General features: G+C 41.9%; 4 protein-coding genes across 4 annotated transcripts; 2 read left to right on the top strand and 2 right to left on the bottom strand.

The window, feature by feature from the left end:
• The first annotated feature begins 1015 nt into the window (after nucleotides 1-1015).
• ficd (FIC domain protein adenylyltransferase) lies at nucleotides 1016-3694 on the top strand. Its single transcript, XM_026322802.2, has 2 exons — nucleotides 1016-1590; nucleotides 1986-3694. The coding sequence occupies exons 1-2, from the start codon at nucleotides 1320-1322 to the stop codon at nucleotides 3065-3067; spliced, it is 1353 nt and encodes a 450-aa protein (XP_026178587.1). The 5' UTR covers nucleotides 1016-1319; the 3' UTR covers nucleotides 3068-3694.
• Nucleotides 3695-4448: 754 nt separating this feature from the next.
• sart3 (spliceosome associated factor 3, U4/U6 recycling protein) lies at nucleotides 4449-13283 on the bottom strand. Its single transcript, XM_026322739.2, has 19 exons — nucleotides 12862-13283; nucleotides 11557-11683; nucleotides 11353-11457; nucleotides 11083-11267; nucleotides 10339-10444; nucleotides 9900-10024; nucleotides 9605-9760; nucleotides 8855-8993; nucleotides 8509-8616; nucleotides 8332-8409; nucleotides 8192-8250; nucleotides 7932-8041; nucleotides 7717-7829; nucleotides 7553-7629; nucleotides 7294-7465; nucleotides 6752-7200; nucleotides 6311-6463; nucleotides 5993-6180; nucleotides 4449-5867 (listed from the first exon to the last, which is right to left on the bottom strand). Exons 1-19 carry the CDS (start codon nucleotides 13057-13059, stop codon nucleotides 5675-5677), a joined length of 2841 nt encoding a protein of 946 aa, XP_026178524.1. The 5' UTR covers nucleotides 13060-13283; the 3' UTR covers nucleotides 4449-5674.
• A 1289-nt stretch (nucleotides 13284-14572) lies between these two features.
• Nucleotides 14573-16667, top strand: iscua (iron-sulfur cluster assembly enzyme a). The gene is made up of 5 exons (XM_026322839.1): nucleotides 14573-14732; nucleotides 14939-15052; nucleotides 15144-15254; nucleotides 15338-15416; nucleotides 16021-16667. The coding sequence occupies exons 1-5, from the start codon at nucleotides 14628-14630 to the stop codon at nucleotides 16083-16085; spliced, it is 474 nt and encodes a 157-aa protein (XP_026178624.1). The 5' UTR covers nucleotides 14573-14627; the 3' UTR covers nucleotides 16086-16667.
• Nucleotides 16668-19728: 3061 nt separating this feature from the next.
• tmem119a (transmembrane protein 119a) lies at nucleotides 19729-24337 on the bottom strand. Its single transcript, XM_026322827.2, has 2 exons — nucleotides 23606-24337; nucleotides 19729-21395 (listed from the first exon to the last, which is right to left on the bottom strand). Exon 2 carries the CDS (start codon nucleotides 21378-21380, stop codon nucleotides 20628-20630), a length of 753 nt encoding a protein of 250 aa, XP_026178612.1. The 5' UTR covers nucleotides 21381-21395; nucleotides 23606-24337; the 3' UTR covers nucleotides 19729-20627.
• Nucleotides 24338-24502: the final 165 nt, after the last annotated feature.

Below are 24502 nucleotides of genomic sequence, written 5' to 3'. Positions count from 1 at the left end.
CATGCCCATCTGGTGAAGATATGTCTAATAGTGTTGGCTTTGGCGCACAGCCAGGAATCAATCCTCATTACCGCAGGCTGTTCACAGCTGGTGGTTATTTCTGTAAAGACAATTTCACTATGAATTGATGACACATATTAAAGAATAAAAGCTTAAGGAAAAACACATGAAGCCTACTAAAACTGAATACCAAGGACAATGTAGGACAAGTATAAACAGAACTGTAATTAAAGAGCGAGCGAGAGGTTGCTTCATGCAAATACTGATTCCTTTATGCTACATTTGAAAGTTGAATGGATTAATAGCAAAACTTGATTATAGTGATTTTGAGGCTGCAGTACTGCAGTCTTCAGAGGATATCATGTTGCATGACTGCAATGTTTGCGTAACAGAGCAATGCTGCCATCTTCTGCTTCTGAGGAAATCTGCATTCAAATGTTACAGGAAATTATTAGAACTTTGCTCAATTCAAAATACAAAGCTTTTTTTTTTTTTTTTTTTACTTGTTATTCCAAGATAGTGACTTTAATGTTAGATGTCATGACATCAATTCACAGTATGAATAAATAAATGACAATAAAGCTGTGGTGGGCATTATAAATTTCATTTCATTTTCATTTCATTTTCATTTTAGTCCCTGTTTGTGGTCATGGGAGCTGGGATTAAGCAGCTACCTGAGATGACCTATTGTGGTGCAAACAGTATTTCATTAGTAGGTTCAATAAAACACCGGGTAACCTGTTGGGTGAAAGTAAATATCACTTCTATTGTTTTACATAGAAAATATTTATCATACACTTTTATCAAACTGATGTGTGTTGCGCTACTGTCAGCCTGCTGCTGCTGATCACTGTGGTGGGTAAAATTATCCTGACAGACTAAATCTAGGGCAAAGTGTTCCCAATTCACCAATCAGAGACTGCTACGAACCATTTGTTGTTTTGTCGTAGTTTCAGCCAATCAGCGCGGCTCTTCAGTTTCATCCCAACCAATGATATTCCAGGATGTTGACACGTGCAGACAGAGTAATTCGATGATGTGTATATTTTGTACACAGCTGTACTGACGCTGAGAATTAGCTGTTCGTCTCCTTATCGTTTCTTTAGTCGCTGTTTTAAAGTTTGCGCTCAGTTACACAAACGCCGCAGTGAGTAGAGACGTAACTTTTTGGTTTGAGCGCTGTTAAACTTTTGTAACCTCCCAGCTGTCACGTTGACCGTGTTCCGCCTCCTTTAGCCGGCCTTCGGCTCTCCCAGCCGGGGAGGGAACACATGGGGGACCGTGTCGGCAGAGAATGGAGGGTTTAGTCCGGGGTCATCATGGCTGCTGTGACGGTGTGGCGGTACAGCAGCGGCCGTGTCCTCGGAGGATGGGGCCCGCTGCTGTGTGTCTTCGTTGGTTCTATGGTGGCCCTCCTGATCCCCCTGGTTGGGGTGGAGGACCAGTGCTGCGCCGCCCTCAAGGGTCTAGCTCAGCTCCGGTGCCTGCTGTGGGGCAGCTCTCGTCACCCCTCAGCCGTGCAGTCCACCAGCCTCACTGTCCCCTTCACTGCCCTGGATCTGCTGCCTCAGAGGCCCAAGCCGAGCCCAGGTAAGAAGTGCACCCATTCACTAAACTGCACACCGTATGTTTGATACACGCCCTGTTGAGCATACAGGCCACAGGAGGATTTTGTGAGTTGAAAAATGTGGAAAATACCTGTTGTATTATAACCTCCAGTGCTGGGACTGACACACTGGGGTCACGTTGGGGGGTCAATCCAAAGGTTACAAGTCATGCAAAACTAAAAAATAGACAAGTAAAAAAAGATGCTGAATAAATGTTAAGAGATGCAATGCAAGTAAAACAATTATACAAACCAGCTAAGAATATATGCAAAGACACAAGCTTCTAGAGAGGTGGGGAGCTTTTACATGTCTGTCTCAGGCCTCTTGTCCTCTAATCTGTCCTTGGATTAACTGTGCCTGTCGTGTTTCTGTGAGCAGAGATGAAGCTGGAGGCCAAAGTGGCACTGCAACAGGCTCAGGAGATGAAGAAACTGGGCAAGAGGGAGAAGGCTCACAAACTGCTGGTGCATGCACTCAGTATGAATCCAGAGTTCGTGGATGCCCTGACGGAGCTGGGGACCATTCTGGAGGAGGAGAAGGATGTTGTCCAAGCAGACCATCTCTACACCAAGGCCTTGGCCATTTCTCCATGTAATGAGCGGGCTCTGGTCAGCCGAGACCGAACTCTTCCACTGGTAGAAGAGATTGACCAGCGTTACTTCAGCATCATTGACAGTAAAGTTCAGCGGCTTATGTCCATTCCCAAAGGGAACTCTGCACTCCGCCGAGTGATGGAGGAAACCTACTACCACCACATCTACCACACCGTGGCCATCGAGGGAAACACGCTCACTCTGTCTGAGATCCGTCACATCATCGAGACGCGTTACGCCGTCCCTGCCAAGAGCTTGCAGGAGCAAAACGAGGCTATTGGAGTTGATGCAGCCATGAAGTACATAAACACCACGCTGTTGTCCAGATCAGGAGCCATGACTGTCAATGACATCCTGGAGATTCACCGGCGGGTGCTCGGCTATGTGGACCCTGTGGAGGGAGGGAGACTGCGCACCACCCAGGTGTTTGTGGGCCACCACATCCCTCCCCACCCTCATGACCTGCAGAGACACATGCAGGAGCTGGTTCAGTGGCTCAACTCTGACGAGGCGCTGCAGCTGCACCCCGTGGAGTACGCAGCTCTGGCCCACTACAAGTTGGTGTATGTACACCCATTTGTAGATGGCAACGGACGCACATCACGCCTGCTCATGAACCTTGTGCTCATGCAAGCTCGATATCCACCGATCACCATTCGCAAAGAACAAAGGGCTGAATATTATGCAGCTCTAGACACAGCCAACGAGGGGGATGTTAGGCCCTTCATTCGCTTTATAGCCAAATGTACAGAGATCACACTGGACACTCTACTGATTTCTACAACTGAATATGCTGTGGGGCTGCCAGGAGCCAGCCAGGAACAGGCCTGTCCCAGCTGTAAACAGACCATCCCCATCCACAACTGAGCTGGAGACAGGAGGTGTGGTGTGCTTGCTTGTAGAGATATTTTTCAATTCATCTAAAAAGTCTTCTGCAAAAATCCCTAAAACATGATGATTTACTTTTCCCTAATCATCCCATTGCTTCATTTTAGGTGCTGTAGCTGCAGGTTTCATTGAAACTGATGTGGGATGTTGAATTGAAAATCTGACAGCACTGTGTTTAAGTTTACTTTCATACAGATGCTGCACAAAGAAACCTTTCCCCCACTTTTAGCTTGCACACATATTTTCATTGGAGTGTTAATGTGTTTCAGTTCTGTCAACACTATCTGAAGTTCTACTGATGGGAGGAGGAAACAAAGCGTTCTCTGGCTTCAGATGTTTTAGTGATAACCACTGCAAATGTGCACAGTGTATGAATATTGAATTATTTTGGGGATAAAAATGATGTCTCAACACTGAAGCACTTTAATATATCTGAGTATTTATTGTATTTTAAAATGTTCTAACTTTTATTATGTCTATAGGTTATAACCTTTAGAATAAACAAAGCTGTTAAATGTCATACTGGGATCAGAGATGATTTACATGACTTTATTAAAACAAATTTGAGACAAAAAAAACAAGACCTTTTTTTTACAGAACCCACAGCACAATATAGTAAAGGCTAATAATAAAACAAGCAGGAAAATAAATACTGTGACTGAACAGAAAAAAATAGCTATTTATTATTTACCTCTATAGCAAAGTCAAAACATTGACCCTAGAAATGATAGAAAACAGCAATGCTCACATACCACTTTTTATTATCAGGACTTAAAATGGGAGGTGACTTCTAGAGACCAACATACAGTATATATATATATATTTTAGATTAGGCCACTGTGGTGAGAGCAATACATATAGCTTGTATTCCATCTGTTTTGAAAGTTTGTATTTGTTACAAACTACAGTGACCTTTTGGAAATTAACATACTGAACACAAACTGAATCATTAATATTCAAACAGGTCATGTGGTCCACTTGACAGTCAACTCCTAACATGGGAAAACTGCATAGATTCTCTTCTCTTGTGTCGGAGTAGCTGCAGACCTAAATAATATCTGCTAATGACCGCAACAGCCTGACTGTGGCTCATCTCAACACCACAGAGGGTGAAAACTGATGATCGCAGACCCAAACACCATTTGTAAAAATTGTTTTCAGTCCATGACAATCTGTACATTTCTTTTACAGCAGTACATGCAACGAAGTTCCTTATGTACTTCCTGTCACTTATGGTTATAATCTCACACCTTTTAACATCTTAAACTAATCTATGTCTCCTGTATCATTATTTTTACTATCACTGAAACTGGCTCATAAAACGTTTGAGAAAACTCAAAAATACCCATCACACCTTCTGGTCCAAGGTGATGTCACTAAATGTCTTTTTTTTTTTTTTTTTTAATCATGGAAAACCCTAAACTTTTACTATAATGTAAAAAATATATATTTAAACAATAGTTGCCAATTTTATGAGAAATCCATATTAAGTTAAAGAAAACTTCTGAAATCATGTTTTATAATTCAAATTATAGCAGAAACATCAGTCAGCAATGTGTCCAGCCACCAAAACAGCCAATCAGACACATTCCCACAGCATCATTTACACCCTGCCTACACGAGCACTCTGAATTTCACGAGATGAAGGGAATTTGACTTTGCTCTCCAAATCTTTTCCAAATCAGACATAACTGAAGTGATTTGATGAACAGTTTCACCCTGGACAGGTCACATTAACAGTGATGTATGAAAACAGATAAACTGTGAGATAGTAAAGTTTAGAGCAGCTGTGTAGATACTTTAACTCGATAATAAGCATTAGCATGTGACATGACATCGGTACTGTTAAACCAGAAAACCGTGCCATCAGGCCAAGTCAAAGGTAGTTAACTGCCCTTTAGGGGCACCATAACACTGATGACTCATAGCAAGTGGTAACTAAGAAATGGTATGATGTAAAAAATAGTGGGTAGTCCAAAAAAAACATTGCTAGCTTTGTTAGCTGAGTCCTCAGCCGTCAAAATAAGTTACAGAGTCCTGGGTTTCCTAAAAACATCTGGAGAATGTGTTTTCCTCACTGTAGCACATCCAACATATGTACACACACCAACTATATTACACCACATTTGAGCTGTCAAACTTTTGCATATACTCTTTTAAAACAACATTCACAAGTTTGGCTGCTTTGAATATTTAAAAAAATACTCTCCCATATGCTTCTGTCAGATCCCTTTCAGATTACACGAGAAAAGAAGACACCTTGCAACGTGACGTTTACAATTTTAGGTACAGTATATTTACACACAAATATGTTACACTTTTAAATATAAAATAGCCTGCCAGACACCTTCAAACACGCCCAAGAAGAACAATCCATCACACTGGGGAAGTCTTGGTTGAAAAGAGTTGGTGATGGAGGGCAGGAGTTTGGCAATTTAAGGCAATCTCGCAAAACGGATGATGAGAACAAGACTGAGATTAAAGGGAAGTCAGGTAACCAATTACAGAAAAACCACTAACACTAATTTTTAAGGACACAAGATGGCTTTCACTGTGAAGGCAGTCGTACTTCTCTCACTCATTTTTTCACTTATTGAGAAGCATCCTGGCAAAGTCTGAATTTGACAAAGCTTTCGTCTCTCCGGCTGTGTCTGCTGATGCACCGGCTGTTGCTGGTATCTGCTCAGCTGCCGTCCCGTTCTCAACTTTGCTTACAGGTGCGCTTTGTCGGTGCAGGGAACGAGGGAGCAAAGACAGCTGGGTACGTCCTCTTCCTCTCCTACAGAAAGACAAAACAGCTCTGTTTCCATACAGTTACAGACGTGAGAACAGCAGGCTTTTAGAACATTTCAGCAGGCTTTTAGAACATTTCAGCAGACTTTTAGAACATTTCAGCAGACTTACGATCCGTAGACCTGGCGAGGCATCATGTCTGTCGTGGGTTTGCTGGAACCGGGTTTATCCATCATGTTTCTGCGAGGAGGGTTACTTATAGCAACAGAGATTTTGTTGTTTTCTAAGTCCATGCCGTCCATTTTCAGAACTGCCTGAGATGCCTGGGTTTCATTCGCAAACTCAACATATGCCAGACCCTGCAGAGGCGCACAGAAAGACACTTAGTATGTCAAACAACAGATTCTACACCCTGATCATCTCAGCATCTGCATGATTTCAGCTTGATCAAGAAACAAACATCTGGAGACTGTTCTATTTTTCCCTCACCTTGGGCTTTCCTGAGCGATACGTGACCAAACGAACATCCTTGATGGTGCCATGACTTTTGCAGATTTCCTCCAGTTGCTCTTTAGTGCACGAGAACGGCAGCCCAGAAATGAAGATTTTGTGTTTCTCCATTGATGTGTTGTATTTAAACACCTACAAGGACAATAGGAGGATGTCACTCGTACTGCATGTTTGCAGGGTTTCTGCAGGGTTCACCATGTTAAACCTGAAACTTTTTAATCGAATGATTAAAATATATTTTTTTTAATATTTAAAAATTTTAATTATTTTGAGTTCAAGGCAGTGGAAAAAGTTTTCACTATGTACATTTGTGTAATACTTTCTAAACCCTTTTTTGAGAATGGGGACTTAAGACCTGCAGATACCCTGGTTATAATAAAAACAAGGTCATGTCTACTTTTGTTCATATTTTATCTTTACCTTAAAGTCAGGATTTTTGTTTTTGTCCACACAAGGTGAGACAAACATGGGCCTGCCCTCCACCTCCCGTCTGTCCAGCTTCAGGGCTTCAGGGACTGACACTGGGGATTCAAACTGTACATAGCAGTAGCCTTTGAAGTTCCCTTTGTTGCTGAAGACTGGGCGAACCTGTTTAATAGGACCACAGGTCTCAAACATCGTCCTGAGCTGTGCTTCTGGCTCCTCCAGGGTGTACGTCAAGTTGCTGATGAACACACTGTTGTTATCATTTCGGAGCTCTGGTCTGTCATCATTCTGACTCTGGGTGGCTGCTGCCCCCTGCTGGGCTTTTTTAGCACCAGGTGGAGCAGGCTTATAGCCAGGGGGAGCATTCCTTCCAAAGAGTCCTGTTTCGGTTTCCATATGCTCTTCTGTGGTTTGATCACCATTCCCTCTGTGCCTTTTAGAAGCTTGGGGAAAAAAAAAATTATAAAACCCATTTTTGCTCAAGTTTTGCTCAAAACCTAAAAATCCTCTTATTCAAATTAAGGAATCTATTTTACCTGAGTCCTCATTCCACGCATCTTGATAATCATCCTGCTCTGCTTTCCTCTTCTCCCCAGCTCGAGTTCCTTTCTGGACCTTCTTCTGAGCTTTCTTGTCTGCCTTAGCTTTCCGCCGCTGCTCAGATCTCTCCTCCTCTTGGCGAGCCAGGTTGGCTTCTTTCTCAGCTGCCTAACAGATGGGCAGAACACGGTAACATTAGCTAAAAACCAGTTAAATGACACCCCTGCACAGTGCAGTGCTGATATGTCCTTCTACCTTTGCTCGTTGCTCATTAAGCCTGTTGAGCCGGGTCTCTGTCTTCTGCACTGCCAAGTCCCAGTCCTCCAGAGAACCTATAGGCAAGGACACAAAGTCACACTCTCATTTGTGAAAACCTCCTTAACTTTTATGTTAACAATGGATTTGATATTGGGACTCACCTTCCACCCTCTCAAAGGTGAGCAGGACCTCACACACATGCTCGGGGTAATCTGAGGTACACTGTACTGCTCTGTGGAGAGCTTTCCGACAGTGAACAGGGTCGCCATACGACCTGTGCATTAAGTAAAAACATGGACAGGTACAGCCAAGTTTTAGCTAACAAAGGCATCGGCACAACTGCAATAAACCTGTCATGAGATGTGCACCGACAGACCTTTCAAGGTTATAATACTCCAGCCACATGTTGGCATATTTGGCATTCCCTTTTGTCATGATACTGTCCCACAGTTCTCTGGCTTTTTGTATGTTTTTGCAGTGGAGGGCCTGGTAGGGAGAAGCAAGGGTTAGTTAAATTGAGATGCTCTTTTTCATATATTTCCTTATTTGGGTCAGCAATTACATGTTAAGGCAATTTCCTTCAACTTAAACAGAAGACTACAGTACAGAGACTATTGAAAATGGTGGTCACAGTACCTCTATTTTTGCCCAGATCTGCATTATGATACAAGAAGGATCTCCACTTTCACCAAACCCTGCAAAGCCACAGCAAAATTCATTACAGGAAAACCAATACAAATACACCACAAAAACAAATCTCAGAGAAATCCACTGACTTTCTTCAACATCTTGTTTCATGTAGTCCAAGGATCGAGAAAAGGCGCTTCGTAACTCCTCTAACTCTTTACTTGATTCTGCAAAAAAAAAAAAAAAAAAAGAACATTAGCAAAAGAACAATCTGAATTTTTGCAGATTTTGGGCTATTTTTAGAGCAAACTGTTTTAACCACTCACCTTTGCTGAAATCCACACGTCTCCTCAGGTAGTCAAGGTATGCTTGCCATATTTCCACATAATCTGTAGCTTGTATGAAACCTGCATTCAGTGCCTTCTCAAAAACATCTGTGTGCAAGAAAAGAAATAGCATGATAATACCAAACAAAATCTAACATTATATTATGCATGTCTGGGAACTTTTTTCTTAAGATCAACAGTATTTAAAAACATATTCTAAATAGTTACAACTCTCCAAAATACTCATATTTTCAATCTTTTATAGCCCCAAAAATACATATATAACATACAAATTATATAATACTGAGCCATCATCTGAACAGCTTCATGCTACTCTTATTTTTACCTGAGACAGTCTGATGATCAGCTCCATGCCTCTCTAGGGCCAGCAGGTAGCTCTTCCACAGACCCATGGTCCAGGGGCAGTTCCTGACGGCACGTTCATGTGTGGAGAGAACCAGGTCTTTGATCTTCAGCTGACGATCCTGTAGAGCCCAGAGATGACAAAACAGTTCAAATTATCATGTGATTTATTACTGAAGAAGTGATGTGTTACTATTATCAGCAACCACATTTTCTTGTACATAAACTGACTCTTCATGCACTTACTAACATTTACACATTGCTAAACACTGAGTAAACAACCCATCTGTTATGTGAGTAGTACAGAATCACATTTATTCAAAAAAAGACATCTGAGCACTCAAAAATAACGTGAAACAACTTTATCCACACAGGACATGGCTACTTTAACAACACTGGACACAAATAACTCCAACACAATTATCTTAAGAACCATTTTACTCTTTTCAGATATGTTAATGATTACCAACCTGATGTAAGGTCAGAAACTAAAGAACAACTGTTAAAAAGTCCATGGATCAATTTCATAAGGATCTTGGTGAAATGATGAGTTGTAGTTTACTGATGTAAGCTCATGGCATCACTCTGATAATAACTGTTCAGCTTGCACTGGCAGATAATGGAGCTGGCAAGTTCTAGGCGATTAATAAAAGCAGTCACACTGTGAAGTAATGCTGTGTGAAATGAGTCAGAACTCTACACAGCACCACTCCAAACACTGACCAATACTCACAAGATAGGTGGTGAATTTTGTCCACATGTCTGGTACCAGGCAGTTTTCTGCAAGTGCCCGCTCAAATATTATCTGGATCCGAGGTGGGTCGCCCTCCTTTAGCTCAAAGTCGATGTAGGCCTGATACTCTGCCAGCTTGGGAGGTTCCGACACCAGCTGCAGCAAGACAGAAACACGCAAATGTTAAGAGACAACACAAACTTTGAACACGGTTCAGGTCAGATAAACTGTAACAGATAATGTTTCATCCATAAAGAAATGTTAGAAATCGTAATCACTAATCCAAGACAGTTACCAGGGACTCTTCAAAAGCTCTGCATTTCTCCATCTGCTGCAAAGCCTTTTTGTACTGATGTACCACAGTGTCTGCCACGCCTTGTTCAGACCACTCTTCATACTCAGCATACGTGGTTTCCATTTCTACAAAAACACAGCACAATTATCTCAAAATTTAAAAGGCATTGTGTGTTTTTTTCCCCCAACCAAATCAAAAAAGACACACACCGCAGGCAGCTACCTGTGGTCCACACCTGAAACAAACTGAGTATCCTCTTTCTAAATCTCTATGCCCTTTCAAAATCCATGTCACTCTCAACTCATCCCATGAGGAAGTGTTATACTTTTGACTGGGGTAATTCACAGTTTTTCAGGCGTGCTTTGACAGACGGCCCTCACAGCAGAAGTTTTGCCCATCGCAGGGCAACCCGTCTGGACAGAAGAGGCATCATGCTTACCCATTAAGGGGATGGCCAGCTGGCGCCGAAACAGTGTATGGATTCGTTCAACCTGAGTGTTCACCAGCTCCTGCTCCTCGGGGTTGGGAATCCTGCCAGGTGGGGGCTGAGAGCAAAGGAAGAGGAGAAAATGGTAGCAAAGTTTAGCAAAGGTCTAATTAGTTCAACATCAAAGAAACTTTATTTTCATATATTAATGAATTAACAGAGTTACAGAGATTTTAATTGTGTTGCAACTAAACTATGACAGACAGAATATGTGGTATATATGTAAAATAACATAAAAGTAAAACAAAAATATAATTTACAAATCACAACACATGAGCCCAAAGTGACACTGATCTTAAGTAGACTAATATAGTACATTAATGTTTAGTAGCACCATTTTTTCTAGGCTTTAGAGGACTGTAACATGAGCAGTATATGAAAAACTGCTGTAAACAGGGTGGACAAAAAAATGGAAACATTGGTCAGCACAACACAAAACAACTCAGAAGAACAAACCTGAGCTTACAAAATGGTCATAAAATTGAATCAACACTTCTATAAAACAGTTTAGACAAAAACTGAACATTGCTGCCTTGATGAGGGGAGGATTTAATGTAGGACTAATCTATTAAACTGCAGTAGTTTTACCAAGGTGTATCGAATAAGCTGCCAACTGAGTGTATAATCAAACAGCATCATACAAAGACCATATGGCGGTCCACTGATACAATCTCTTCTGCTGACAGAAACACCAACCTGTACTGTGGACAAAATGGCGTTCTCAAACTCTCGATATGCCTCCCACAACATCTGTCCCTTGGTCATGTGAAGCCCCACAGCTGTCATGGCCCTCTCAAAGATTGATCTCACCTTGTCTATCCCTCCTGGTGAGCCCATGCCACCAATTGAATACTGAGCATATTCAAGCCAGATGTCTGGACCTGGTTATAAAGACACAGAATGAAATGTTAATATTGCATAATAACCAAATGTCAAATCAAAGACAGTAACATTTGATGTACTCACAAATATAATCTTTTGTAGCTCTCTCAAAAAGATCATATACTTTCTCCCGGTTTGGCTCCTCTTCGGTCAAGCGGATCTCATCCTTGAGCCAATCCAGCCAGATCTCTGCAGGATTCAACAAAATGTGTTTCACTTGCACAAATTATGCAGAGCTGCTGTCAAATGATTCTTCTGACCCTAAAACTGGATTAGACATACACCAACCTTCAGTGAGCGGGAAGAGTTCACTCATCTTCTGTCTTGCCTTTCGCAAACGAAACAGTTCTCCTTCCTGCTTGAGTAGTTTGATAAGATCCACATGGCAGTTGTAGTCGAAAGCATTGATTGACAGCTGAAAAATAAAAAAAGGAGGATAAACTTTAAAACTGCACAATTAAACATATGCTGATTGATTCATGTTCCTCCTGCATTTAACAGTGACTTATCACTGCTGCCAAACAACATCGTAGTACCATTAAGTAGAACAGTTTTGTACTACAAATGGAACCTGACTACTTGACACATGCCCCCATAGGTGCCATAGATGTAACTACATTCACATTTATTACTTAAGTAAAACCTAACTAAAGATAATGCAGTCTAATTTAACCCCTAACATGTTTACCACCCATTCATTCGCATTAGCCTTTTTTAACAGACAAATATTTGGCATCTATTTTGATGATGTAGTGAAGGAGGACATGAGGATAGTTGGTGTGGGTGAGGAGGACACAGAGGGTTAAATGGAGGCAGATGATTCGCTGTGGCGACCCCTGAAGGGAGCAGCCGACAGGAAAAGAAGATTTGGCATCTATTTTGATAATGAAGTAATTGAGCCGAAATAATAATTTCCAGACCATTTCAGATGCTTCATCCCTTTCACATTTCTATCAGAGGACAGACACATAACGAACTTCAATTTAAGATCATCACAGCCTGCAGATGACTCCTTACTATTATACCCTTCACAAACAAAAGCTTTGTTGCACGGTTTGTTTTATGAAACTAGATTGCACTGTGCGTGGCTGGGTGTCCCTAATAAACTGACCACCTAGTGTAACATGAGTAATGATGCGGTAACGCTATGGACGTGGTTTCCTCTGCTGCTTTTGTGCAGCATAGACGAACTTGCAGCGCACATTGTAAATAATGCGACGTAAACAGACGTAACACACGTGTCGCTTCTAAAGCTAAACTAGAACAGTGTGTACTTTGTGTTTACATGTGTGCTTCTTTCCTCACGACACACCAAGATGTGATGTCTCAGTGGACCCACAGAGTAAAAAAAGGCGCCCGTGACACGAGACGAGCCATTAGCGTCACAGATTAGCATGACAGCTAATCACGACGTGGGAATTTGGGATCATACGCGCCCTTTTAATTGTTTTGGAAAGTAGGAACAAACGTTGCCACATGTTAATTTCCTATTACAGCAGCGCAGAGCTGCTCCCAGTTTATAGCCGCGGACCTGCTGTGTTTAGCACCCATTCATTCTCATTAGCTCGTCGGCTAACTACGCATGCTAATTACCTGCTCCTCCAACCGCTGGATTTCGGCTTCGTTTTCTTTCTCGTCCTCAGACGTATCGTCCTCCTCGTCGTCTGTATTTTCTATCCCCATGCCCTCCTCCTCCTCTTCGTCCGATTCCATCTCTCTCTCCTCCATCCCCGCGTCTTCCTCTTCCATGTCCTGCAACTGCGTTTTCTCTGCGTTACTTGACGCTGCCATGTTGGAGAGACTGTCTGCCTGGTAACAGCAACAAACCAGCCGGACCAGGGAGGTGGAGCCTGGACCCGGACTCTCCGTAGATCCCCTGGCTATGGCAGGTCGTTTCAACGGGGTTCAGCTTTAAGTAGTGATGGGAAAATGATATCGAGTCTTCGGAGCCTGTGTCTTCCTGAAGCAGAGCGATTAGAAACACTTGTATCTTTAAAAGCTTGGTTCAAAACACCACCTTCACGTGACCGATGACGTCGAAGCTTTGAAAGTCGTCGCTGCTTCACTTTGCGCTTCATTGGGTCAAAATGTTTCACTACGTTTTATTGGCTCAGAGCGTTTCTTGGTTTAACAGCTTTGATTTCTCTAGCGCCGCTTGGGCTATATAAGAGGGCAAGGGCACCAATATTACTAAAAATGCTGGGTTGTGAGGAGAGAGAGAGAGAGAGAGAGAGAGATTTGGAGAGTGTTGGCGATTTTGATGGCGACTACAATACAATGCAAGTCCCCGAATGACTGATAAACCATTATCTTTAAAGGTTTGATGATTAAAACACTAAACAAAAAGAATGATGTTTCTGTGTTCATCCAAACACCATAATCAGTTGCAAAGCTGCAGCAGGAAAGAGCGCTGGTCTTGTTTGTATAGACTCACTAGCAGATTAAAACGACCACAGTCTTTTATGAACTTTTGTTGCTGACATGGGATTGATTGGCCTGTTAGCCACCAGATGTCACTGTTCTTAGTTAGACTGAAGCCTTGAAGCTTTGAATGCTTTCCGACATAATTAGAAGGAAAGAGCTTCATGAGGCTTCACCTGCCCATCACTACTTCTAAGACACCTGCATTAACATTTTGACTAGTCCAAACTGTGATTACAGATATTTGCAGTGACATTTGGACTAGTAAGAATTGCTTATTGAGAACTACAGCTCAATTTAGACTCTCCACAATTTGAATTCCAGCTATCCACAATAACATTTTGACTAATCAGAACTCCAATTTTCAGATATAAGTTTAGGATATCCATCCATCCATCCATCCATCTTCTATACCCGCTTTTTCCTGAATCAGGGTCACGGGGACCTGCCGGAGCATATCCCAGCTCTCTCTCGGGTGTAAGGCAGGGGTACACCCTGGACAGGTCAAGTTTAGGATATCTAAAAACATAATTAATATATCTTTTACACGTGTTAAACACAGCCATTAGACTTTTTAATACTAACTGTTATGTTATTTATGCTATTTATGTTATATGTTATTGACTGGGTGCATTTATCTGTTTATTATATTTTATCGTGAAATTGCTATGTTAGAGTAAATATAAGTGCTACAGGACAATCTGAATTTCCCCCAGGTTGGATGAATAAAGTATCTATCTATCTATCTATCTATCTATCTATCTATCTATCTATCTATCTATCTATCTATCTATCTATCTATCTATCTATCCCCTGCCCGCCGCTAGTGGGCGCTGCTCGGCCGGTGAACCCCGCCGTCTACACTTGTTTGTCAACAGAAAATGGTTGTCTTCACTCGTGCTCAGTCGTTGATTTCCGTCTATCATCGGTATGTGAACATGGCGACGGTCTCTTTACGAAAGTCTGCCGCTACCTCGCTGTCGTTATTCAGCAGACGACTTTTCATACCGGAGCTGAATAACATCTGTTCGTATCACAAAAAGGTAACCGAGCAAAAATGTTTTCAGACCAACAAAGCGATATGACCTCAGTCTAACTAAGTAGTTACATGTTGAAGTTGGCAGTAAGTGTCGTCAGGTGTTAGCTAGTTAACTGACTTTAACAGCAGCGTCCTGTCCTTTTTTGAAGAAGTGACCTAAAGCAACTGAACAGTAACAGTTTTCTTTCTGTATTTGTGGTTTTGCTGCAGGTGGTGGACCACTATGAAAACCCAAGGAACGTGGGCTCTCTGGACAAAACCTCCAAGAATGTGGGGACTGGTTTGGTGGGTGCACCAGCCTGTGGAGATGTCATGAAACTTCAGGTAAATCGGAGGTGAAAAGCAGGGATTACAGTTTAACTACACGCTGCCACGACTTTCACCGTCCTTACTTTTTCTACTGTCTTGTTTTCAGATACAGGTGGATGAAAATGGTAAAATTATAGACGCGAAATTCAAGACATTTGGCTGTGGATCAGCCATTGCATCCAGTTCTCTAGCGACAGAGTGGGTGAAGGGGAAGTCGGTGAGTCAATTCCAGCCTTTTATAAGGCTACTGTGCTTTATTGTGTTGGTTGTGTAACTGGTTAACCAGCTTTCCTCCTGCAGGTTGATGAAGCTCTGAAGATCAAGAACTCAGACATTGCCAAAGAACTCTGCCTTCCTCCAGTCAAGCTTCACTGCTCCAGTAAGTTAAAGGCAAGGAAGCAGAAGACGACAGATAATGCTCCTTAAAACTTAATGAATATACTGATTGGTGACAAATAGAAGGAAAAACCACAACATGGCTCTCAGATCACTACTAGTCTCCATAACAGCTTTATTGCTACTTATCATAGACATAAAATATTATTTCTACCTCATTCGGTATTATGGTTACTTTGGTTAAGTTTTCCCACCTACTTATAGTTCTCCATATGTATGGACACAATACAAAACTGGCCTTCAGCACCTCATGGTGGCTGCAAATGAGTAAGCAAGGTTGGTATTTTGTGCATAATTTGTGCAGTAATGCAACAAAATACTTTGATTAATCAGTGATATAATTAGTTGGATTAGCCAAAACAGATATGAAGACAATTTCAGAGTATTTATTTTCATGAGTTGTAGTACAAACAAACATACTACTGTTTAAAAAAAAAAAAAAAAGATCTATGCCATAATATAAGATTATATCCATGTCTCTCACTCATACTATATTTCTGTATTTATTTCAGGGAAATCGAAGCTTTTACTGCAGTTGCATTTGTTCTGGTAGTGACTCTAAAACCTCTTCACTGTTTTTGTTTTAGTGCTTGCAGAAGATGCTATAAAAGCAGCGCTGTCAGACTACAGACTGAAACAACAGGACAAGTAGGAGGAACGCATCAAAGCCAGCAGCTAATATTGTTTGTCCATTTTGGGGGTATCGTCGATGTCTCTGCACCAACGTATGTCTCACAGCAGTGTAGTGCTGTTTGGAAGATAGGATGTCACGGGTCTTGCATCTGTCTGGGAGTTCTGGATGGTTTAGACTCTTGATTCCCTTGTTGTACATGTGCCAGGTGTCAGTGCTTTTCGTGTGTTTGTGATCAGAAATATTTGCTGATTGATGCTGATTTTGGAGTTAGGAGTTCATTGTGAATACAAGACGACTCCAGTCCTTTATTTTAAAGAGAGGGGCAAAACACTGTTGCTACTTTGTGGTGCTTTTCAACACAGAATTCAAATGAGATGCATCATAAATTAGAAGCTAAAAGTTGAGTTGTGTTTTTTGTTTTGTATGTTTTTTGGCATTCAGGCTTTATTTTGGCATGACTGTAGAAAATCACTGGTCCCTTGTGGAGGATTCAGTATGAAAAATACAGTTGTGTATCCTTTGTATGTACAAATACAAAAACATATTACAGGATATTGTATGAGATTGTGTGCATACTGTGAATTAAATAAATTAAAACAATGTGCCCTTGTTGTTGTTATCCACCAGATCCTGCATCAAGGGGAGCCACTCTCTGTTGGCACAGAAGTACCTTTTTTAATACAAGTAGCACTGCCAGCATTAGAAGAGCTACTAATACACACAACACAGCCAGCAGAGAGATGATCACTGCAGAGTCCTGTTGTGTGAACAGTTGTGGGTCAGGAGTGGGGAAGGATGCATCTCTATTTGTGGAAAGCAAATATTGTGTGCTTTCAGTAATTATGTTACTTTGTGGGTACCAAATTGTGGTGTTTTCCTGGCATTTCTGCTCCCCATCTAGGATAAAAACAGTAGGTTTTAAATGGGATGGGCTCTCAGACTGTGTTTGATTTAGTGATAAGCACTCCTCATAGGTAAGGGTCTCTAAAGTGTAGTGTTCAGGTAATACACGAGCTTTGTGAAGGAGTCCAGCAGTGGTTTCTGTTGATCTTTGCTCTGACAAGTCTCCCACATCCCTCGTGTTTTCAAATGAGCTTTGTACTGCTGGCTTCTCCCTCAGTGTCTCCAGTTTTCTCTTCAGTGCAGAGCTGGAGTCCAGCTGGTGCATCCTCTCATTTGACTTCAGGACCTGAGGACAGATAGCCATGACAGAGAGGTTCAGAAGCAGACGGTGAGCGAGATGGACAGGCTCGGTGCACTCCAGGTCTGTGGCCATCTTCAACCTGGTGCTCAGCAGCCAGCGGTAAAGATACAAAATGTCACACTCACACACCCACAGATTGTTACTGAGGTCCACGGATCTGAGACGTGGCAGGCTGTCGAAGGCACTCTCTGGGACGGAGCGCAGGCAGTTGCTGTTGATCTTGAGGACCTGCAGATTGACCAGGGAAGACAATGAGGGCAGGTCTAGGGCAGTGATGCAGTTAGCAGAAAGGTCTAAATGGGTGAGCGATGGAGGGAGATTCAGAGGGAGGTGTGTAAGCTTGTTCCCCTTCAATGTCAACACCTGCAACTTGTTAAGAGCCTCAAGTGCCCCGGGTTGTATGGCACGGATGCGGTTGTCCTCCAGATCCAGACGAGTGAGGTTCCGCAGCTGCCTCAGGGCTCCTGAGGTGATGTAAGTGATGCGGTTCTCTTGCAGCAGCAGTGACTCCAGGCTGGAAGGGAGCCCACGAGGGAAACGTGCCAGCAGGTTATGACTGAGGCTGAGCTCCTGGAGGCCGGAGAAGGGCTGGAGCAGGTGATCCACGTTACACAGCTGGTTTCTGGCCACAGATAGAGCTGAGGTGCTGAGAGGGACAGATCGTGGGAGTGACCTGAGACCCAGGGTCTCGCACAAAACCAGAAGTCCTGGGCGAGGACAGCAGCAGCCGGGAGGACAGGAAGACATTGTGAGGCAGACTAGTGGAAAGACGCAGAGAACCAGTAGGGCACCACATCTGCACCAAAGCATGACTCACTGCAAGGAACAATGAAGGAGAGATGGTGTCTCACTTACTTATTCACTGTATTAAAGGAAGACAGCGGAGTATCTAGGAAAAACCCACCCAGACACAGGGAGAACATGCAAACTCCACATAGAAAGACCCCAGGGATTCGAACCCGGAACCTTCTTGCTGTGAAGCAAGAGTTCCGCACCCCTGTCGTTACATTGTACATTAGGAGTAATGTATAGTCACCAATAGATAAACGTGTGAGCACTCACCATTCTTCTATTCCTGTATTATCTGCTCCTCTGAAGGGATCAGCAGGTGTGTTTCCCCATGGACCCTACATGATCCACTGTCTCTCTGGCTGAACGTAACCACCGCCGCTGCTGAGAATTCCAGGCAGAAGCTCATCAAAGTTTAACGACAGCCTTAAGGTGCTGTATTACCTATTCTGGATCCTCTTCACCATTCAAATTGATTAACAGGGTCTGTTGTTTGTCAGTGGCAGATGGTAAAAAGAGTCAAAATACACAGAGAAAGAGGTTCAGCAAAAAATAAATGTTAAAAGAAAAAACGGGAGCAACACAGGTGTCTGAAATATTCCCTTCTGTTTGTTTCCTAAAAGTCAAACAGCCAGTGAATCTCATGACAGAGCATTGCTGGGTGGGTTGTGTGGCCAAGAGTCTCCCTGTCACCTGGTGGGATGAGTAAAAGTGAAGGGGTAGTATTAACTCGAATTATTTAGCACCTCGTTGACAAAAGAGTGGGCAATCTGACCCGCAAGGCTCTATTTGGGCTCACATTACAGCAGCCACAGGGTTATGCCTGCTTTTCAGCTGTCATCTGTGACGTTTGATCTTTGGCGAGTTGATCCACGTTTTTGATTCAAAACTGGTTTGAGCATCAGGTATTTTTAACAATATTAACTTACATTTAATCTGTCGATACTGGATTTGAATGATACATTTTAGTATCAGTATGCACCCATGTCAAGATGGACGTGGAGGATGTAATTCATTTAAGAAGCAACATGAATACTTGATAAATCAATACTTGCACTGTTCACATGAGTGCAGTATGTCATTGTTTGTTCGAAATATGGAAAGTTATTTGACTTTTTGTTCAAATTATCCTGGATCAAATCAGTGTCTCCAAGATTTGTACAAACAATAGATGAGCTCATGTTTTATAGCAAAGGGATCTGTATGTATCTGGTTTACAGCTGTTGAAATATTTAAACAATCTTGTAGAGTAGCCAGTGGAGGACAAAGGGGGGCTCTCGTCACCTGTAGATTTTAATACCATCTGCAGCATTTGTGCTTATACGTGTGTGTGTGTGTGTGTGATGTGTGTGTGTGTGGTGCCAGGTGGCTCACCGACCAGAAAACGATGGAGGAGCCAGTGTTCCTGTGTTGTGTGTTTTCACATCTTGAGCTTGAAATGTTGTTACAGGACAGTTTGTGTCTCCACTGAGCAGATTTACCTTTAACTACCTTTACAATAGTTACTTATGATTTCTGAGTGTACACAGCCCAAAAATGACACGTTATACTGATCAGATGCAACTAGTGAGCGTCCTCTTTTTGTTTTAGTCCTTCCTCACTGTGTCTAATTGTAGGTTTCTTCAGAGCTGCATTTCCATTGCTGCACTTTCAGTAATGACAGAAACATCGATATCAACAGTTTTATTAAAGTTAAGGAAAATAAATTTGTAAACAAAAAGCGGAAACATCTGTCTGGAAACATTTCTGAGGGCTGCAAGCAGCCCGAGGTTCAATGGAACAGAGTATTCAAACCAGCAAAACAGAGCAACTGTTTATCCCTGGCCTCAAGTTTTTGACTCACTCTCCAAATGGATACATTAAAAATAACAATTTTATACATAAGTATTAGATATTTAAGAAACATACAAATCCCTGTTTACAAAGTTTTTATACCAAATGCTAAAGGCCAAATAAATATGCAAACAATAAGCAAATTTATGTTTTTACTTTGACCAAAAAAAATAACAGGGTTGCAAATAGTGTAAAACTTTGTAAAATAGGTTATTAAAGTAAAAGTACAATATGATATGATGTAAAAAAAAACAAAACAAAATGGGAACAAAATTAAGTAATTATGAATGTAAATATGAAGACATCTCTTGTTACCTATCATGTTCAAAAAGTCAAGTGTACTGGACTGACTGAGCCAGGTCTCTTAGCTGTGAGAACGACATCGTGACATACAGCAGGACATACTGAGGAGGTTCCTCTGTCTTGGCAGGCATATAAAGTAATAAATCTCTGTATTAAAAATACGGGAGTATTTACTATGTTTTGTTATTGAATATCTTAAGCGGTTAAGAATGCGGCAGTACTGCTGTCACTCCTAACAACAAATGACCAACAAAATCTGTAACTATATTTTCCTCTGTAAAATGGTTTTTCCTAATTAAAATGTTCTGACATTTTACCCATTTCTGCAGAATAACCAACCATTCAAAATTGATCCCAACCTGTCTTGGTCTTATGTTATAGTTGAAACATTTTATTTCACCTCCTTTTTCATCAGCATCCTTGATCTTGCCCTAATGGTGGGACTTTTTCAGGTGGCAGGTGCAGACCGGCTGACCGGAGCTGGTGCTGGGGTTGGAGCTCTGCTGCACCTCCTCCCTGTGCTTCAATTTTGGCTCTTTGTGCTTGGGTTCCTCTCTCCGCTTGTCCACCTCCTCTGCCTCCCTGACCTTTCTCACCTCCTGGCGAGGTGACGACCTGGCCTCTCTCCCTGTCTCTCCCACCAGAGCCTTGGAGGGCACACGCAGGTTCTTGGGCGAGGCCACGCTCTGAGTCTGGACTCTCTTGACGTGATCGACGGCGTACGGCCTGTCCTGGAGGTCGTTTGAATTCTTCCGTCCACCAGTTTTATCAGCCACATACTTCTTGGGCGGATGGGGTGGGGGCTTGTAGGCCTCCAGCTTGCGTTTATGACTCATGGCAGAGGCACAGCAGATGATGAAGACCATGACAATGAGGAGAGAGGTCACAACAATGATGATCAGCAAATTCTCCTGCAGGAAGTCCACTACTCGGGTTAGGACAAAGTCCTTCAGGCGGACCATGGTGGTGGTGATGGTGTTAGTAAGGGTAGGGGCTCCAGTAGCTGTGGTAATCTGAACAGGTGCCCGGGTGGAGAAGGAGACTGGAAAAAGTAGTTCCAGCTCTGCTTCATCACCACTGCCGTCCAGGGAAACGTTGTAGAACAGAGGAGTGGAGTGACACACACTACACCACAGAGAGAGCAGGGCCACACAGGTGATGTGAAACACTACGTGGGACTTCATCTTTACTTCTGAGTCCTGCAACAACAACAAAACCATCATCAGCAAATCTGATTTGTACAGGGATCTGTAAACATGTGGCTTGACTCCATTTAAAGAAACTGTTTAGTAACCCAGGAAATACACTCATTTGGCTTCTGTGCATTCCTTCAGATGATAGAGCTGGGAGGTAATTAGCTTAGCTTAGCATAAAGACTATGCATCTATCCTGGCTCTGGGTAAAGATATATCAGCACATCTAAATCTCACTAATTTGCATGTTGCGACATGTGTGTTTAATTCATACTAAAACAGAAAAGAGGGGGGTGTTTCCATTCATCCATCTATGATCTACTGTTTATCCAGGGTCACTGTGGGCTGATACTGGGTGAGAAGAGGGGTACACCTATCACTGGGCTAGAGAGAAGTTATAAAGAATAAATATACTTTGTGTTGCAGATATTTTTTAACTTATTTGTTGTATTTGTTTAACCAAGTTGTGGCACTTATAGATTTTTCTTGCCACTGATGAACCACTAACAAGCTTCAGGAGGTCAGGAGGTTTGTCATACCATTGACACATAGCATCTGAAATAGCATCTCCAGTATCCATATTGACTCAGGGTTTTTTTTTTCTTTTTTTTTTTTTTTTTTTTTTTGGTTAGGTTTGCTGTCGTTCCTTGTCTTGCCACAGATCTATTTTAGCAGGCAGCAGAGTAGCCATTACTTATTTGGGGTGGAGACAGTGAGTTTGGTGCTGAGGGCCTTATAATTTGTAAAGTAGAGGGAGGCCACCCATCCACCACACCAAAGCCAGGAGGAAGCTATATTCCAAAGGGTGCACAGAGGCATGGGAGAGCTGCTGCTGTGGCCTCTGTATTTACACTGTACACCAGCCCACAGCAGCACACATCCAGTGAGGATATTTCTGCCTCCACTGAATAAACTTTCTGACCCAGTGTTATTTTTTTTTTCCTCATTATTTTCTCTCTATCTCAGCGTGAAGTCAAACTTTAACACAGAAAACTGCAGAGTTCAGTCTGTTACCATTTAAAACCTGTTTAACTCTTAACAGTGTGCAATTACAAAGTGCTATGCTGTCAAGACAAGCTTCTAATCAGCATCATGCTAAAGTGAAGCTGCTGCTCCTTTGATTTAGATTGGAGAGTGTGAAACCCCCCTGCCTGTGTGGTCAAACATACAGTATTTACTCTGCTGCACCAGATGGGTGACTGCGACTCCATATTCTTGGATGTACAACTCCAGGATGACACTGCCCCTTGAATCCCCATAATTACAGCCATAATTACATTTCCTGTACTCCAGCAGAGGGCTGACTTTACCTTCAAATGAAGGCCATCCAGATATGCAATTACTCCATTTTGTTGCATTTCAGTAATTAACCTCTCAGACTCTTTGGATTTAGATTTTCTCCTAAATCTCAAAATTTACAAAAAAGCATTTGCAAAACTCTATGACTGTATCATACATGTGCTTGCAGTAAAAAGCTTAGACTGAGTGAAACGTGCCTACACAACAGAGACAAAGCTCAAAGATTACACCACCTCAAAACGTACTGATAGATAAAAACTTAGCACATTCAACACTATAAACATCACGTCCTGGCATCAAGAGTTAAAAAAATACTGAAGATTAGTACAGAATAAGAGTAGATGATGAAATTGAGAACTCAGTTTAAGAAAGTCACCTAATGGACTTTAACAGGCATGGAAGAGGTTTCCAGTCAAAGTAAGAATAAAACAGTATAATGCAATCTATTACTATTATGACCTTGCTTAGATGAACATACAGAAGTAGGAATGACAAAATCTAGAAGAGTTGTTACATATGTTATTTGAATATTGTTTTCACTATTTTATGATTTTTTTCTAGTGATGTATCAAATATTAGAAACTGGCCATATGCTTTGCATGCAAAATAAGCAAAATAATATTAGCAGTTATATAAATGTGAAGGGGTATATGTGCAATAAACATGGTACAGTGGTAGAGTCGAAGAGAATCTAGAAATTCTCAAGGAGTTTAAAATTGCACAGTACAATACATGCACATGAGAAAGAGTATGTAGTTGCATGTATAAACCAAATGGATCATAACATTTGAATCTTTATTTAAATGCTACAATATTGTGTCAGTGTAGATACAGAAAGGCCTGAAAAAAAAGCTATACCTTTTTCTTTCTTGATAACATCCAGGTTAAATTCATAGCAAAATTAAATATATACTTACAGACAATGATATCCTTAGTTTATCTGCTGCAGTGCTGGAGGAAAGGAGGAAAAAAGGAGAAGTAACAAGAGGAAAGTAAGAGTAAAAAAGAGCTGCTGAGCATCCACCCTCTCTGCTAAGTTATTCTGAGAACAGGCTCCTTACTGCAAATTGATGCCCAGCCCTCTATTTTCAGCCTCTCCTCCCTCTTTCTCTGCCTCCCATCATCAGTCTTCATCCTCCTACACTTATGGAACAGCCATTTGGGACTGAACTTTTTTTTTGTCATTTATTACAGAGAGAGCAGCCATGTAGATGTGACATTTGATAATAGCTGAATGGATGAATATAAACATGATCCATTTAACGTTTGACTCAAACTGACGAACACAGCTCAGCCTGAGCTTTCTACTATAAAACAAACTGCAAAGATGTTGCACTTCAGTACTTGAGTCCCATGTTTCAGGGAAAGGGGTATTTCTGTACTTGGCTGGGTGAGTCCCGGGCCTCCTCTGCCTCCCACTGAGTCCTCTCTAATTAAGTCCTTGTTGATTACAGTGTATCTTTACAAGGCATACAAGACCAATGCAAAGCGAAAGAACCCCTTTCATTGTAAAACACATGTACAAAGCAAACACATGAATCTTTTTGGTCGTTTATGAGCAATTATCTCTGGGTACGTCTCTAAATATGCAAGGCATCTATTTAAGGCTGCTTGTTCCTCCTTTCTTACTCCATCCAGTTATTTTGACAGACAATGTGAGATGATGATACACAGAGTTTAAGCATGTGGTAATTCATAGGACATAAAGGTATATTTTCCAAAAGATTTGAGTGAATTCGATCAAGATTACCTTCATTTTTCATTTACAACTGATGAAGTTACAAAGACTTATGTATTACAACACAGTGAAATAG

The sequence above is a fragment of the Mastacembelus armatus genome, chromosome 9, assembly GCF_900324485.2.
Source record: "Mastacembelus armatus chromosome 9, fMasArm1.2, whole genome shotgun sequence".
NCBI lineage: Eukaryota > Metazoa > Chordata > Actinopteri > Synbranchiformes > Mastacembelidae > Mastacembelus > Mastacembelus armatus.
This window is presented reverse-complemented; position numbering and strand designations above follow the sequence as displayed.